The sequence below is a fragment of the Annulohypoxylon maeteangense genome (genome assembly GCF_022496945.1).
Source record: "Annulohypoxylon maeteangense strain CBS 123835 unplaced genomic scaffold GGS22scaffold_14, whole genome shotgun sequence".
Taxonomy (NCBI): Eukaryota; Fungi; Ascomycota; class Sordariomycetes; order Xylariales; family Hypoxylaceae; genus Annulohypoxylon; species Annulohypoxylon maeteangense.
The window spans coordinates 245,744-262,424 of record NW_025953261.1 but is presented as its reverse complement, the minus strand read 5'-3'; the positions used below and the strand labels follow the sequence as shown (position 1 = coordinate 262,424).

The 16,681-nt window shown below is 47.5% G+C and overlaps 6 protein-coding genes across 6 annotated transcripts; 4 read left to right on the top strand and 2 right to left on the bottom strand.

Moving 5' to 3' along the window:
• Nucleotides 1-178: 178 nt before the first annotated feature.
• GGS22DRAFT_190738 (small nuclear ribonucleoprotein E) lies at nt 179-595 on the top strand (the record flags this gene model as incomplete). The annotated part of the gene is made up of 3 exons (XM_047965018.1): nt 179-319; nt 391-484; nt 543-595. 3 exons carry the CDS (start codon nt 179-181, stop codon nt 593-595), a joined length of 288 nt encoding a protein of 95 aa, XP_047816592.1.
• A 149-nt stretch (nt 596-744) lies between these two features.
• GGS22DRAFT_190737 (5-formyltetrahydrofolate cyclo-ligase) lies at nt 745-1,627 on the bottom strand (the record flags this gene model as incomplete). The annotated part of the gene is made up of 2 exons (XM_047965017.1): nt 745-1,397; nt 1,513-1,627. The coding sequence occupies 2 exons, from the start codon at nt 1,625-1,627 to the stop codon at nt 745-747; spliced, it is 768 nt and encodes a 255-aa protein (XP_047816591.1).
• A 939-nt stretch (nt 1,628-2,566) lies between these two features.
• Nucleotides 2,567-6,571, top strand: GGS22DRAFT_168648 (OPT-domain-containing protein). The gene is made up of 2 exons (XM_047962199.1): nt 2,567-5,390; nt 5,443-6,571. The coding sequence occupies exons 1-2, from the start codon at nt 3,130-3,132 to the stop codon at nt 6,344-6,346; spliced, it is 3,165 nt and encodes a 1,054-aa protein (XP_047816590.1). The 5' UTR covers nt 2,567-3,129; the 3' UTR covers nt 6,347-6,571.
• A 150-nt stretch (nt 6,572-6,721) lies between these two features.
• Nucleotides 6,722-8,684, bottom strand: GGS22DRAFT_168646 (uncharacterized protein). Its single transcript, XM_047962198.1, has 2 exons — nt 7,504-8,684; nt 6,722-7,438 (listed from the first exon to the last, which is right to left on the bottom strand). The coding sequence occupies exons 1-2, from the start codon at nt 7,981-7,983 to the stop codon at nt 7,127-7,129; spliced, it is 792 nt and encodes a 263-aa protein (XP_047816589.1). The 5' UTR covers nt 7,984-8,684; the 3' UTR covers nt 6,722-7,126.
• Nucleotides 8,685-9,108: 424 nt separating this feature from the next.
• On the top strand, nt 9,109-13,269 carry GGS22DRAFT_180893 (TRM-domain-containing protein; the record flags this gene model as incomplete). The annotated part of the gene is made up of 4 exons (XM_047963810.1): nt 9,109-9,519; nt 9,694-11,138; nt 11,218-11,221; nt 11,791-13,269. The coding sequence occupies 4 exons, from the start codon at nt 9,109-9,111 to the stop codon at nt 13,267-13,269; spliced, it is 3,339 nt and encodes a 1,112-aa protein (XP_047816588.1).
• Nucleotides 13,270-13,663: 394 nt separating this feature from the next.
• GGS22DRAFT_195515 (P-loop containing nucleoside triphosphate hydrolase protein) lies at nt 13,664-16,108 on the top strand (the record flags this gene model as incomplete). The annotated part of the gene is made up of 5 exons (XM_047965680.1): nt 13,664-13,753; nt 13,807-13,975; nt 14,047-14,250; nt 14,303-14,495; nt 14,554-16,108. The coding sequence occupies 5 exons, from the start codon at nt 13,664-13,666 to the stop codon at nt 16,106-16,108; spliced, it is 2,211 nt and encodes a 736-aa protein (XP_047816587.1).
• Nucleotides 16,109-16,681: the final 573 nt, after the last annotated feature.

The window sequence follows — 16,681 nt, the reverse complement described above, 5'->3', positions numbered from 1 at the left end:
CCGCTTCAGCCTTCCAAGCTGCTTTCTGCCTTGTCGGAATTTATTACAACAAACAAACCGACAATAGACACGTCTCAGACCTTCACGTATACTTCCGCTACGTTGCCCGAACTCTGACGTTTGCCCGTTCAATCTACCACGTCAATCCGACACATAATTCCCCTTTAAACACATCACAATGGCTGGTCGTGGCGGCGGCGGTGGGCGCAAGATCTTGCTCCCACCTATTAATTTCATCTTCAAGCTTCTCCAGACCCACGCGACCGTCAAGATCTGGCTGTATGAGCAATTGTCAATCCGAATCGAGGGCAAGATTAGAGTACGCAATAAGCTTCTTTGATGCCATTTATATCCATTTATTTTTGTCATTGCTAATAACTCTCTGCTCAGGGATTCGACGAATTCATGAATCTCGTTGTTGACGATGCGGTCGAAGTTAAGCAGATTACTAAGACAAACCCAGAGGAGAAGCGAAGGCCATTAGGTATGACTATAGTCCACTATTCATACCAACGATTTGTACACGACTAATGATTTCGCAGGGCAAATCCTACTCAAGGGAGACAATGTATCGTTGATCCAGGAAGCTGTATGAAAAGATCGAAGGTTGAAGGTTGAAGGGCGTGAGTTACGACGGAAGGTTAATATAAGAAAATTACGCTTTCACGAACACCCGCAACGAATCCGCCGCCTATAAATATCAAGCAATTATGGATACCCGAAGTTGGTCAAGAGGTACTCATTCTAGTTTGCGTCGCTATTCGGAGACTCTTTGATTTGGCCATCTCCGAGAAACAGACCATCTATCGGTTGATCATGGGGTCCAACAGGAACAGACTCTCCTGAAGATGGGGAGAGGAATTGCTCTTTCAATGCCAGGGCATATAGTAATACAGCTGGTCGGCCATTTGACGTCTTCTCTTCGGGCGAAGCAGCCAACGTGTATCGATGAAGAAAATAGTCGTAAAAGCCTCTGCCATGACCTAATCTTCGGATAACCTTAGATTGCGGATCGATATCGAAGGCAACGCCAGGCAAAAGGATCAGGTCCAGGGAGACATCCTCAGACCTATTCCCATCAAGTTCACCCACACTTCGTTTTCTTTCATGGACCGTAGCGGCATCAATGCTCGGGATTCCCCACTTATCTCTCTGTAAAGACTCATAATCTTCGATATCCTTTAGACTCACCATATCCATCAGCCTAGTCGGCCCATCGTCCGGTTGTAAACCAGACTTGTGTAAGTAAGGCACGAATACCTGCTTGCCTGTGGATAGAGCATGTCTAACGATGGGGTCCGTTCGGATCTCTCCACCTGGCATGGAGAGGTAGACCGCAATCCGTTTCGCGTCTACATATGGTTTGAAATTGGTTAAGGAGAGAAAGACTCTTGAGCCTACATCTATGGTCAACTAAGCGTGCTCATAAGTACATATAATCCTTGTCTATTATGTATGCCATATATACCATGTATGCTATGTATGTCATGTAAGACTATGTTGGAGACTCACTCTGGGCTACGATGGAATCCTGTGCGAGATTCGCTAGTCGTTGTTTCATTACCGAGCGCAACTGCGACTTAGCGGCATTAAGCGCTGATGAATTCATGTCTGTCCCCTGCGACATGCTTCGATGAAAATGATAGAAATTATGATATAGCTTCCGCACTATGTGTCATGAGATCACCTAGGTGTCATCGGGTTAACCCGCGTTCCCGTCTAGCTGTGTGATGGATGAAACATGGATAAATTCGATTTATTCGACGGTTGGATCGGAGGCTGTGATTCGGAAGGAGCGGTGACCGAATAAAACCCCGCTAAATTTGTGTAAGGCTGGAAGGTGAGAATTTTCAATTCTGGAAAGACCAATCTATGCTACAATTGCTAATACCATCTAGCAACATCGCGTACGACCATATCGGTGTTATCAGGTACTAATTGGATTAGACATTCTATCCAAAGCGAACGAAACTATGGATATCGGTTGGTCAAGTGTCCTACTAACCTGACACTAAAGTTCGGTCTATCAAGTCGTACAACTTCTCAGTCCACCACCAGTTGACCTTAATTCCACCACACCTCGTGCCAGACTATTTTCTTATTGAGTCAAATGGTCCGTTATACCCGTCTTAGTCCGTTATAGCTGCACCAAACTAACAACATCAATATTAGTACAATACCTATTGTAACTCAAAGTATCCGCAAACGAGGTACTCGATTTAAATAATGAATATTATTGCAAGTCCCGATTTCGCACTTCGTGCAGTATACAGTATGTATTATCATACTGTGCCTATTATCTTTTTCATCTAATCCATCTTAATCTTATCAATCAATCTTGATCGTACGACTCGGGACTGCCTATATGTATGTACCAACATGGCTATGCAACGGAGATCCACCTAAGCGAAATACGATTAGTGGTTAACAGCGTCTCTTCTTGGGTCCGGTGCTTCATCCGTTCTGCATAACAAGTTGGGACAGCTGCAGCGTGCTGATACTTCTAGCAGCTAGTGTGCTCCGACGCCGTAGGACCTGCAACATGGGTCTTGTCGGGTCCTCTTACAAGGTAGCTTGTGTATCACAAACCGCCTTTGGTTTCTTTTGGCTTTTTCTTTTTCTTCAAGCTCTGCTGTCATACTAGAACTACGGAACTATTAGCCCTATATATCCATCTCGCTTTACACAAAATACACGGAAGTACAAAATCTCGACTTATCTACCTAGTACCTTCAATTAGGAAATCAAAATCGTAAGGTACAACATCAGTTCAGCCGATCTTGCCTACATGTATCTAGCACGGGTCAAAAAGTACTACATTATGTAGTACATGTACTATTACACACACGTGCAGTTTGCTAAAGCAGGAGTAGGGGTACCTCGGATAGCTCTAAGATGAACATTAACCAGAGTCCACTCTTCCCGTCCGGCGGCAACCTTCACCAAGAAAATCCACTTATTAGACTCACATTTTTTGATAGGCCCGAAGGTACTACCTCTGCCTGTGTAGTTCGTGTACGCTGTAAATGCAAAATTGCGCCTTCCCGTGCGGGATACAACTGGATACCTAGGACTGGATATGACCAAGCCATCGCACCTGCGGCTACTACGTAACTTTAGACCAAAGAGATGGCATCGATTTCCTCAAATAGCAGGGATAATTTATCGCTTATGCCCTTAGATCCTCGAGACCCCCAAGATGTCCACAATGACCAATCTGAATTCCTCCCATTACGACCCATAAACACCAACACAAGTAGGAGCTCCGCCCAACCCTGTCTACCCGCAGGCGCAGATCCAGTCCAAGTCTTAGACCCCACGCAACCCACGCCGCTAACTTTCCAAGATACAAATAGTGCTGCCTCCTTGTCACCTGAATCCCGATTCCCTATTAGTACTACGCCTCGCTCTCCTCGCTCTCCTCACTCTCCCTCGAGCTCGAGCCATGACTTCCAATACATCGAACTCGATTACGAGGAGGCGAATCATAACTCTACCGTCGAAAGCCGACGAGGTTCGACAATTATGTCGAAAGCCCCCCTCTTGATTCGCTCCTCTCCAGGCTTCGGAACTGGCTCTTACGGAGCTGCGCCTGTACAACCCGAGACCAGTGACTCAGATACCGAGCGTGACAACGAGGATGATGACCTAGTGTCTCCCAGCAAAAGAACCAGCGCGGAGATTTACCATTCCAGGCGACATCACTCCGTTGACACTGGTCGTTCGACCATATTGCGAACAAGCACATCCTCCTTAAACCGAAGACGAAAAAGCCTCTCTGAACAGATCGGAGGATCATCAGTAGCTGACGGTCCCGAGGGTCGCTCTAGTATCAGTGAAAGACCTTTAACAAACGATCTTGCTCCCGAAGTAAACTCGGATAACTCGGTTGCCGACGACGAAGATGGCTCCGATGATGCGAATGATGGATCCGACCCAGATCCCCCCGATAACTCTCCATATCCCCAAGTCCGCGCTTCGGTCTCTCCAACCGATAATACCACTCTATCCATAAATACTCCTCGCATGTGGATACTATCTACCTTATTCTCCATACTCGGTTCTTCCACAAATCTCTTCTTCTCCTTGAGATACCCTAGCGTTTCGATTACACCTGTCATAGCATTACTTCTCGTTCATCCCCTTGGTCTCTTATGGGACTTCTTTCTAAAGCGGCCGGACGACCCTCCCGACGAATTCGAAGAGGGCCTGCGACTAGAGAGGCCAGACGGAAATGCGCCGGCTACCTTCAAAGAGAGAAGTCGGCTTGGGCGCTTCCGCCTATGGCTAGCACAAGGCTCTTGGAATGAGAAAGAGCATAGCTGCGTATACGTGAGCAGTAATGTGTCTTTCGGCTTTGCATTTGCAACAGACATTATCGTCGAGCAAACTCAATTCTATAAACAAGATGTTAGCATTACTTACCAACTACTACTTACTCTCTCCACCCAAATTTTGGGTTATACCTTCGCCGGCTTGACCAGGCGCTTTTTGGTACGCCCGGCTGGAATGATTTGGCCGGGTACTTTAATGTCTGCTGCCATGTTTACCACTTTACATAAAGAAGAGAACAAGCCTGCGAACGGGTGGACGATCAGCAGGTGGAAGTTCTTCTTCATCGTTTGGATATCTGGATTTTTCTTCTACTTCCTTCCTGGTTTACTGATGCCAGCGTTAAGTTATTTCAACGTGATCACCTGGATTGCCCCGAATAACCCTGTAGTCGCGAATCTTTTTGGAGTAGCCTCTGGCTTGGGTCTGTTTCCGCTTACCTTTGACTGGGCGCAGATCGCATACATTGGATCGCCTTTGCTAACCCCATTTTGGGCGGCCATGAATGTCATCGGGGGCTTGGTGATAGTGATGTGGATTATTGCGCCGATTGGATATTATTCCAACTTATTCTACTCGTCCTACATGCCTATTCTGTCGTCGTCGGTTTTCGACAACACCGGCAAGATATACGATGTCAGTAAAATCTTGACCGCAGATTTTCTCTTCGATAGAGAAGCGTATTCGAAGTATAGTCGGGTGTTTCTCCCGATCACATATGTCCTCAGTTATGGACTTCAATTCGCTGGGTTAGCGTCGCTCCTAACACATACTACTTGCTGGCATGGTAAGGATATATACACCCAGTGGAAGCGTTCCTTGAAGGAAGCCGAGGAAGATGGTAGACCAACCTACCAACCGCTCGCGAGCGAAAATAATGGGGGAGCCCCTAATGGAGATCAACCTAGCATCACGAGGTCGAGTTCGACTTTTGACAATATTTTGAGCCACGAAGATGTCCACAACCGCCTTATGAGGAGATATAAAGATGCACCTATCACGTGGTATTTGTTGACGTGTATTTCGATGACAGCGATAGGAATTTTCGTCGTCGAATAGTGAGTTTTCCATGCTCTTGGTATCTGGCCTTGATTGCTTACACAGAAATAGTTATCCGATTCATCTGCCGTGGTATGGGCTGCTACTCGCTCTTGGAATATGCGCCGTGCTGTTCATACCCATCGGTATCGTCATGGCAGTGACGAACCAACATAGTAGTATCTATCTTATATGTCAGCTCATCTGCGGCGTAGTCTTTCCTGGGAGACCCGTTGCCAACATGGTCTTCGTAACGTACGGCTACATTTCGTCTGCTCAAGGCATCAAGTTTGCAGCAGACCTGAAACTGGGACATTATATGAAGATTCCGCCAAGACTCCTATTCTCGGTTCAGATGGTCGCAACGATCATCTCCTCAATCACGCAAATTCTTGTACTAAATTGGATGTTTGTGAACGTGCCAGGAATATGCACTCCTCAAGCTATGAACGGCTTTACCTGCCCGATCGCTCGCGTCCATTTCAACGGCTCCATATTGTGGGGCGTTGTCGGACCTGCAGAGTTCTTCGGGCCAAACGCCACATATCGCCCCCTCGTATGGTTCTTTCTCATCGGTGCCATCGCCCCGATACCGCTGTGGCTATACGGCCGCAATAAAAAGTCTAGCATCGTTCGAAAGATCAACCTACCCGTCCTATTCGGTTCCCTGAGCTGGATCCCGCCAGCGACCGGTCTCAACTTTTCCGTCTGGGCCGTGGTTTGCTACATCTTTAATTACCTGATCAAGAACCGGGCCTCGGCCTGGTGGGCCAAGTACACGATGACACTCAGCGCGGCACTAGACTCCGGCCTCGCTTTCGGTATCGTCATCGTGTTCTTCGGATTCATATACCCCGGCTGGATGGACGGTTTCAGTTGGTGGGGTACAGAGGTGTATAAACAGGGGTGCGACTGGCAGGCTTGCTCATATAATACGGTGCCGAATGGAAGCCATTTCGGCCCGGATAAGTGGTAGAATGATGGCGTCTAAAGACGTATGTGGTTATGTAGTTATGTGTTATGCCGGATTGGATCGACGACAGAGTATTTGTTTGTTTTGACGGCCAGCATGGATGATTTGGTTTTGAGGCGCGCTTGGCATATGCATATACGGCTCACGGCCTAGAATCTAGATCTCGCTACATAGTTGACGAATACACTCGTAGATTATTGAATAACAATGTCAGGCTTGATAGGGTTTATGATATTTTGAGAGTAGAAGTGAAGTCTCGACGTAATCAGAATGTTAGTGTGCAGTCAAATGTATGACCGACGTTTCTCTCCTTTGTCGTACGGTAAATAGATATAACCTCAACTCTCCCTCACTGATGCTACATAAATAGATGTCGAACGTCAACGAATTTATTATTTAAAGGTCAATTATACCTAGACTACCCGTCGTCCTTAATTAAACACGCCCCTGACACGCCTCTCGCGTCTACCCTAACAGGCAAACGATGAATAGACCTTGCTACCTAGTACCAATACATGAGTCAACCCCAACTACCAACATGATGTTCCGTACCTTATAGCCTTCAACACGGCGGTTATCACAACATAATAGTATAGAACTTGAAACAAGAATAATATACAGTAGCGGCAAGCGATAGGCCAGCAGACCCCCAAATGTCTCTTTCGATCAGTGGAAATATTAAAATTTTGCCGTCATTACGAGTCGAGGTATGTATGTGGGTATTGAGTGGTTTGATTAGGGTTTGGGTATCAAGGGGTATCTTATACATATCAACAACCAACTTCACTTCTTCGCGTCAATCATCCTCGAGGCTCGCTCAGCTAGCCTTTTATCGCTTCGCGGGGCCGTGGTGTAGGAGGCCGGGATGTTGTTCTGTACGGTCTGCCTGGCGTCCCGGAACATGCTGTAGCAGTCGGCGAGCACCTCGTTGATGTCCTGGTCTGCGGGAACGAGGGCCGTGTCGACGATGGACTTTAGGTGCTCTTCGAGCTTGTAGAACTCGTTCCTGTCGGATCGGTACCTGGCTGGTAGGCCGCTGTTGTGAAGAAGGGCTAGAATTCCGCCAACGCAGGTGTTCATAGCAGCGATGGAAGTCTAGTTCGAGGTTAGAAATCAGTGTCGTGAGATGAGTGTATCTTAATATGGAAGAAGTAACTCACGATTGCTGTTCCCTCTTTGACTGTAGATGAAGTTGTCACGGATCCGAGAGCGGTGAGAACGGCACTCATGGCGATCTGAATGAGCATCAAGATCCAGGTAATAGTGGATATGATATGAAACCCGTAGGTAAACTTGGTTTTCTCAGAGAGAACGTCTTGATAGAGGCCATCTCTAAAACCTTGAGGCGGCCACCATGAGCTCGTTGGACGAACGACCTCCTCGCTCTCGTCGTCTTTGAAGACTCCGATGCCTCGACAAAACTGAACCCATTCAGGATGGGACAGGAGCCGGTACGTCTCCTTCTTAGGGTCTCCGGGCTTCTTAGGAGGATTGCTACCATGACTGCTGCCTGGTTTGGGGGACGGCGGTGCAGGTGCGGGAGGCGGCTGAGAAGACATCGCCGCGTCAATGTTAAGTCTTGGGATAGAAGAACGATGAGAGCTCGAGTTCTTAGACGGGTAGATCGTAGTGGCAGCCATCTCCAGAGTCTAGATATAGGTAGAGGGAGTGAAGTTGGTTTACAAGAAAGACAGAGAAGAGAGAGTGAGTGAGATGCCAAAGCTGAGATGTCCTAAGGGAATGCCATTTCCGGCCGTAATTGCTTCTACCTGATGCGCATGGCATGATCTTGGGTATGACTTCTCTACGTACGAGAATTTGCGGAAGTGGCTTTCGAGGTTATACATTGTGACTATATCATATTACCAGTCTCGGGTAGGCTTAAGGGGGAGAAGACAATACCCAGGTAGTTGCTAGTAACTACCTTGATGCTCATATATAAGAGCAATGAGTGCGTGTGGATGTCTAGTATTCTTGAAGCACTTTCACTTTCTTCAGGTTGTAGTGTCTTTTCTCTGTCTCTTAGCAGGGTGGCGCTGCTTCGCGTAACATTTGCAATTAGTACCGTAGAAGGGCCGGGTATGTCTAAGACGATAATCAAGTAGGAGCCGTGCTATAGACATTTCTTTGTATCCAAGGTTTCTCGAGATATGTAAAAAAGCACTTGTAGAGTAGGCTGAGAATTGAGAAATATTTTTACTGGTCTTTTATAGATAGGTGTTCTCAGTACTCATGAGATCCATGAATGAGATGTGATGATGACCGGAGATTGGTATGGGGAAGCTTGGGGAAGTTCAAGGTCCCGGGGTTATGGTCCAGCGATAAGATAAGCCGCTCAATAACATAACGAGGTCACTACTTCTTACAGCTCCTTCAATCATTTCGTCATTTCTCAGTTGCCAATTTACCTTGTCATAAGACGGATGGGTTGGGATGGCTATTCTGGAAGTTGCATTCTCTTATGTTATTTTTAGGTAGGTAGATAGGGCGCTTGCTAGATTAAGGTTGGAACCTTAGAAGTGGGAAGTACCCCCCGGGCGGAATGGAGCTAGAATGGAGCTTAAATGGAGCTTAGATAGACCCCACTAAGAAAAAAAATCGCCAACTTCCCTACTTACCTCTGATATCTGCGTAAATAATCCAATGCCATTGCCTTGAGAGCTAGTTGAATGCTACTCGCACTCTCATCCGCATCTTACCGACCAGCGGTAAAACATGCAGCAAAGTTGATAGCCAATCCGCACTTTCTTCAATATTTGCACACGATGACTTCGAAAACCAAAAACAGTACTTCGGCTGCGACGACCGAGATTTCGATCATTACACGAGATGGACAAGACTTTACAGAGGTCAAGGAAGGACTAGCTCGCATTCTAGTTCCATTCTCGACGAAAGACGCCTCAGGCAAGAACCTTGACAATGTCGAAGAACAACAAAAAGTCTTTTACAACCCTATCCAACAATTCAACCGTGACCTTACTGTTCTCGCGATTAAAGCCTACGGACAGGAGAGATTAGCGAAGAGACATCCTGCGAACGCCGAAAAGGTAGCTAAGAGGAAACGCGAGAAGTCTGATATCGGTGGCAACAAGTTGAAAAAGCAAGAAAAGACAGAAGATATAGCAGAGACCGTACAGGGTGATACGTCTATGGTCGATGCGACCGAGAGCAATGAGGTTCAGCTGGGCGGGGCAAAAGTCGCCTCTTCAGACCAACAGAATGATCACGAGCAAGGACCTCAAGAGAAGTCTTCTAAGAACATTCACGACGGTAACGATGATTTAATGCCCGGTGATATACCTAAGGTTAATCAAGCTACTGGAGATGAGCAATCAATTAAGGCACAAGAGACAAAATGTAGCGAAATCAAACGACCTGGTCCCACATTCACCATTCTCGATGCTTTGTCGGCTACGGGACTCCGAGCCTTGCGATATGCCCAGGAATTGCCATTCGTTACATCAGTTACCGCAAACGATCTGAGTCCCACGGCCGTAGAAGCTATCAAGCGTAACGCCGAACATAATGGTGTCGAATCGAAGGTGAATGCTACATCAGGCGATGCCCGTGTGCACATGTACTCTCTGCTTACTCGAGAGGAACCGGACGATGGCGCAAAGGACAAGCATCGTAATAAGAAAGGTGCTCATAGGCCGAACAAGCCAAGCAAGAAATACGATGTAATCGATTTAGATCCTTACGGGACCGCTGCTCCTTTCCTGGACGCAGCATTCAATGCCATCCGAGATGACGGCGGTCTATTGTGCGTTACATGTACAGATTCAGCTGTCTGGGCGTCAAATGGTTACCCAGAGAAGGCGTTTGCCCTTTACGGCGGTGTCCCTTTGAAGGGATTTCATTCTCACGAAGTTGGATTACGTCTAATACTCCACAGCCTTGCTTCAACAGCGGCAAGATACGGACTGGCTATAGAACCACTCCTAAGTTTATCGATCGATTACTATTGCCGAATCTTTGTTAAGGTTAGAAAATCCCCCGCACAGGTGAAGTTCCTTGCAGGGAAGACCATGGTCGTGTATAATTGCGATCAAGGCTGCGGAGCTTGGGAGACGCAATTTTTAGCCCGCCATAGGAAGGCGCGTAACAAATCAGGGAAGGGTGTATTCTACAAACACGGATTTTCCTTGGCACCTACAGCCGATCAACTCTGCAAGGAATGCAACTCTAAGACGCACTTGGCGGGACCGATGTATGGTGGGCCGTTGCATTCTGTCGACTTTATCCAAAAGGTTTTGGACGAGTTACCCAATGCTTCCGACGATATCTACGGCACGAAGCCGCGCATAGAGGGAATGTTACAGACAGCGCTCGAAGAATTTCTCCCGCCCCCCAAAGACCCTCTTGAGAGCTGCAGAGAAGATGAATTTGCTGCGATTGAGCCATACCCATTCTTCTTCCACCCGACAAGTTTGGCACGTGTACTGCACTGCATCTGTCCTGATGAAGACAGCTTCAGAGGCGCTCTACGCCATTTAGGCTATCACGTCACTCGCAGTCACTGTAAAGCGGGCAGTTTAAAGACCGATGCGCCATGGTCGGTTATTTGGGATGTCATGCGAGAATGGGTTCGTCAGCACCCTATCAAAGTCGATAAGGTCAAGGAGAACACTCCAGCGTACACCTTGCTCGGATTAGGCAATAAGGGCGAAGCTGTAAAGGACGAGACAGCAAGGGATGAGACTACAAAGGACGCAAAAAACGACGACGTCGATAAGCTAGAGATTGTCTTCAATCAGACACTCGGACGAGACACGTCTAGAGCCGGTCTCATTAGGTACCAGATGAACCCAGCAGAGAACTGGGGTCCTCAGACCAAAGCGAAAGAACGCTGAGGATAGCCCTAATGGCAGTAGCTTGGTATTATAGGATCTTTAGGGCAGATCTGGTGTTTATGAATGTGACGGTTGATTTAAGTACGGCTAATGATACCCCTTCTGTTTTTTTTGCTTATGTTCGTCTAGGTATTCCCATGATAAGAGTGAATACCCAATACCCGGCACGCCGGATCGTACCCGTGGACCAACAACCAATGCCCCACTACAATACCCAACATATTAAGTGTTGCGCCAATTAGACATCTTAATCTCAGCCCTACGGAGTCGAAGATAACGCACAATGACCTAAGATTATGCAATCGGGCTAGTGTGTCACATTGGTCACATTGTGAAGATATTGTACGACTTCTGTGCCCCTGAAAGGCTTAATATAATTGACTATCACGTATCACAGACCCCACTCTGCTTTTTATTACTAATCTAGACCTTATAAACTTCCGTCCATTTCCACCGCTGTTAGATCGTCCTCCTTAGCTCCTTATCATGGATGCCTCACTTAAACTCTTCATCTCTCACTACAAGCAGTCTCGTCAACGTTGATAAAACTCGGAACATATTCATGGATAGCTGTTGAAGAAGCGCCGAACACAGTTTGCCTCAAATAAACGGAATATGTCTATTCATAATTCCAATGGTGTTACCGCCGACACCGGACAAGTCCAATCAGACGGTGATCTTGGCTCTGTTAAACCTGAAGAGATCGCTTTGATTTCGAGACGGCCACAAGAAACAGACAAGCCCGATTCGTACGATATTTACAGTCTAGAGGAAGGGACCGGGGAGCAAGGATCCTTGTTTAATCTATCGACAGCTCAGATCACAAGCGTTCCAGGAGTTTTACTAGATGAATTCTTAAATGAGGAAGTTCCGGAGTACTTGCGGAGCGGGCCGTCACGACATGTCCATGTTGTCGTGTCAAGCGGCTCCGGTACGGGGCTCGCTTTAAACTTTTACAATTCCGTTCTTCGGCCCCTTCTGGAAGGCTTGGGTATTTATGCTTTGGATCCATCGGCCGATTTGGCGGAACGGTCGAAACCGAACAATTATAATCTCGTCGTTACACAGCATGCTAATAGCGTGCGCGATTTCGCAAGGGGTCTTGGAGATTCCAGCCAAGACACGGTACGACATACCGTTGTCCTTCTCAGTGGTGATGGCGGTATCATTGATTTTCTCAATGCAAGAGCACCAATAGAGGGACCAAATGCGGAAGCAAATCTCCCCCTCGTTGCGATATTGCCATTAGGAACAGGGAATGCGCATTTCCACTCACAACATAAACTGGCAAATAAGATTACTCCATCTCCTACGTCCTCTAGTCTAGTTCAAAGCCTGCGTACTTTGTTTCGAGGCAAAGCCGCCCCTCTGCCTTCGTTCAAGGCTGAATTCCCCCCCGGTTCTCGTATCATCACCGGTGAGAGCTCTGATAAGGAGCTTGAAAGTCATTCTGATGTTATATCCCATCTCTATGGCGGTATTGTGGCTAGCTACGGCTTCCATAGCCAATTGGTCTGGGAGAGCGATACACCAGAGTATCGAAAACACGGCGCCGAAAGGTTCAAGATGGTCGCACAACAGCTTCTCAAAGAGAGCCACGCATACAATGCTATTGTTGAGTTTTCTAGAAAAAATGGGCCCCACTTACATCAACTTGACCGAGATCGACACGCATACATTCTAGTTGCCATGGTTTCCAATTTGGAGAAGACATTTACCATTTCACCGGCCAGCAAACCTCTGGACGGTGAATTAAGACTAGTTCACTTTGGTGCCGTGAGCGGGCAGAAGACAATGGATATTATGATGCAAGCATATAACGAAGGGAAGCATATCGGTATGAAATGGACTAACGATGACGGCAAGGAAGAAGAGGTTGGATATGACGAGGCAAAAGTAGTCAAGATTACTACTTTAGAAGAAGATGCGAGGTGGAGGAAGGTCTGTATCGACGGCACGATTGTGGAGCTACCTCAGGGTGGTTCCATGACGGTAACGACGGAGGAAAATCATCATTTGGAGGTATTGGTAGATCGGTCTGTTGTGTTATCTCAGGGATTATCTCAGGGCTAACATCAAGATATCTAATAACCGAGAAACAAGCGGCATGAGTCACCTTACCTAAGCTATCCAGTATACTCCTTTGATTGACCAATCACGGAAGGTGCTACAATGAACCAGAATGAATCATCCGCGCTACTGCTAGCTCTATGCAGCTAAGAATGCAATACTACGCCATCGCATAGATCGTATAGATCCGAAGGAGGGTGCGATCTCTTAAACATCCATTTCAGTACATTCGTAGTACTGCAGCTCCAACACCTAAAAAATCAGATAAAAAGTTACTAGGTAGGTATTTAAAGATGAAAAAAATGCATAGATGGTTTAAATCCTCCTTTCGCTCATCGCAGACTTCACCTTGTGTCACCAATTCGCGATAAGGGCATTCGAGTAAATCGCCGCGATCATGACGTCCATGGAAGCAGAAAGTGCTGCAACGATCTTGTGCACCTCTAAGCAAACCCGCTTTAACATCGGAACCCCTAATTATCGTGAAGTACGTATTCTACTATCAATGCTCTATGCGCGTAGATTCTAATAGATATGTAGCTAGATATTGAAGGTCTAAATATTACCGTCACGTCAGGGGGTAAGGCCGGTGCCAAGGGGAAAGCTAAGGCAAGATGTGAAGGGACTGAGATCCTTGCCAATGCCAATTTGAGATTGAAAGCTGGTCAGCGGTACGCTGTGATCGGGCGGAATGGCACTGGAAAGTCAAGTCAGTTACACAAACTCAACCCTAACCCTAACCCCAGCGGAATTGGAGTCGTGGCTTACTTATCGCCGTAGCCCTGCTGAAAGCGATAGCTGAAAAACTCATCCCTGGTATACCAGAGGAAACGCGCGTAGTCATTTTACAACAGACAGATGCCGGAGATGTCAATACAGATGAAACCCCGGCTTCTACTTCTAGCCATAACGAAGGTCCAGTAGTTTTGGAGGATGTCATTGAACGAGCTACCGCTAAACATGTGGTACAGCAGGAAATTGACAGTCAGTACAATATCCTGTAGTGCTCTGACCCTTCATTAACTAGGTCATACAGTATTATCTAAGGGTGTTGAAGGCGGTGATTCTTTCAGCGCCTTAAGAGCCTTTCGAAAAGTTCGTCATGAACGTCTCCAGAAAGAGCTATTCTTGAAGGATAAAGATGCTAGGCTTCGAAGCGGCACTAGAGGAATGCAGGCTAGGAAGGCCTTGATTGCAACGGAAAAGAAAGTTGCGAAATTCCAATCACAGTATAACAGCAATTATCTCTTAATATACAGTTCTATACGGCTCTAACATAAAGTACAGATGCGAAGAGAAGGACGAAGATATCTCACCTGAAACGCTAGCCAAGGAAACGAACGAAGCAGCAGATATGCTAGCCGACCTCCAACTCCAAGTCGAGCCTTCAAAACTAGCGGATATCGAGTCCAAAGCGAAGAAGGTCCTCACCGGTCTCGGCTTCACCGAATCCCGCATGACCCAACCCGTATCCAGCTTATCCGGAGGCTGGAAGATGCGCACAGCCCTAGCCGCCGCTCTCCTCCAAGAAACCGACATCCTCATCCTCGACGAACCCACCAACTTCCTCGACCTTCTCGGCATCATCTGGCTCCAACGCCACCTAACCACCCTCGCCTCATCCCCCACCGCACCAACCCTCCTCCTCGTCTCCCACGACCGCGACTTCATCTCGCTATGCACAGACCTCCTCCTCATCAAAGACAAATCCCTAGACCTCTTCCACGGCTCCCTCCCGCTCTACGAGTCCGCGCGCGAAGAACGCAAAACGTATCTGGCGAAAGTGAAGGATGCGCAGGATAAGCAGAAAGAACATATCCAGCAGACGATCCAACGGAATCTTCGTGAGGGGAAAGCGAAGGATGACCAGAATAAGATTCGTCAGGCTAAGTCGAGACAGAGGAAGCTAGATGATAGGTGGGGACTGGAAACGAGTGCGAAGGGGGGCAGGTTTAAGCTTAATCGCGATTTACCCGGGTTCCATTTTTCGCGGCGTGCGGAGGTGGAGGTTTTGGTGGATGAGAGGCCGGTGGCGGTTGTGCTGCCGATGCCGGTTGAGTTGAGGTTTCCCGGGGCGTTGGTTTCGCTTGAGGGGGTTGGGTTTGGGTATGCAGCGGGGAGAGGGGAGAAGAAGATGGTGTTGAGGGATGTTACGCTGTCGGTTGGGATGGGGGATAGGGTTGGTGTGGTGGGGTTGAATGGAAGTGGAAAGTCTACGCTTGTGAAGCTGTTGGTTGAGGAGGCGAGGCCGGTTATGGGGACATTGACGAGGCATCCGCGGTTGAAGTTGGGGTATTATGCCCAGCATGCCGTGGAAGAGCTGCAGAAGATGGGGAGGGCGGAGCCGGAGTTGACGGCGCTGGCGCTGTTGACGAGAGAAGTTCATGGTCAGCTGGATGAGGGGGAGATTCGTGGTTTATTGGCTCAGTTGGGCCTTCCGGGACGGCTGGCGTCGGATGTTCCTGTTCGCAGGCTCTCTGGTGGACAGCTTGTTAGGCTGGAGATGGGACGCATACTCTGGCAGCGGCCGCATTGCTTGGTGCTGGATGAGGCGACTACACATCTTGATTATGAGACCGTGGCTGCACTTAGAGAGGCTCTGAAGGATTGGGAGGGCGCGGTCGTGGTCGTGAGCCATGATCGGTGGTTTGTTCGTGGGGTGGTGGAGGGGATAGGTGATGATGAAGAGAGCGAAGATGAGGATGTGGGGACCGGGTCAAAGGCTACGAGGAGAAGGGTTGTGTGTAGATTGAGAACAGGTGAGATGAAGATTTTGGAGGGAGGGGTGAGTGAGTTTGAGAAAGGGGTCGAGAAGAGGGTTAGGCGATTGGAGGGGGAATGAGGATATTTCGTCAGTTGTTATATGGACGCATTTGTCCAACCCCCCACCAAAATGGTCACTTTTCAATGCGCGAGTAGAAATGTGAAATATTTCGTAAAAACATGGAATAAGATGTACGATGAAACAATTCAATTCAATTCAAAAATGGCTTGTTTAAAAGTAATGATGGTATAATATTTGTGGGTTGGTTGCGCACCGTGCCAGGTAGACTGCTAGGTGAGTCACAGTGTAGGATGCACAACAGTAAGGTTATATATCTAAAGAACATTATAACTTGTAACAATTGCCCAATGGCCTGTTGTAGGGATTTAGCTCAGTTAGAAAGCCGTGTGTGTAGACCGCTTGCTGAGCCTGGGGTTGAAGCATCTACTTAACGGGCTGGGTTCGAGACGGGTTGTTGGGGACTTGTTTAATTTTTTTCTTTTCTTTTTTTCAATTTTTCATCTAACATACCTCGCTACACACATACAGATAAGGTTCTCTTCTATTTTACAGGAAAAAGAGGCCTATTTTTCAAAAACAGCTTGTTCACCTATCCACCTCCCCTCCTCCTCTCCCCTTATTCTATTAATA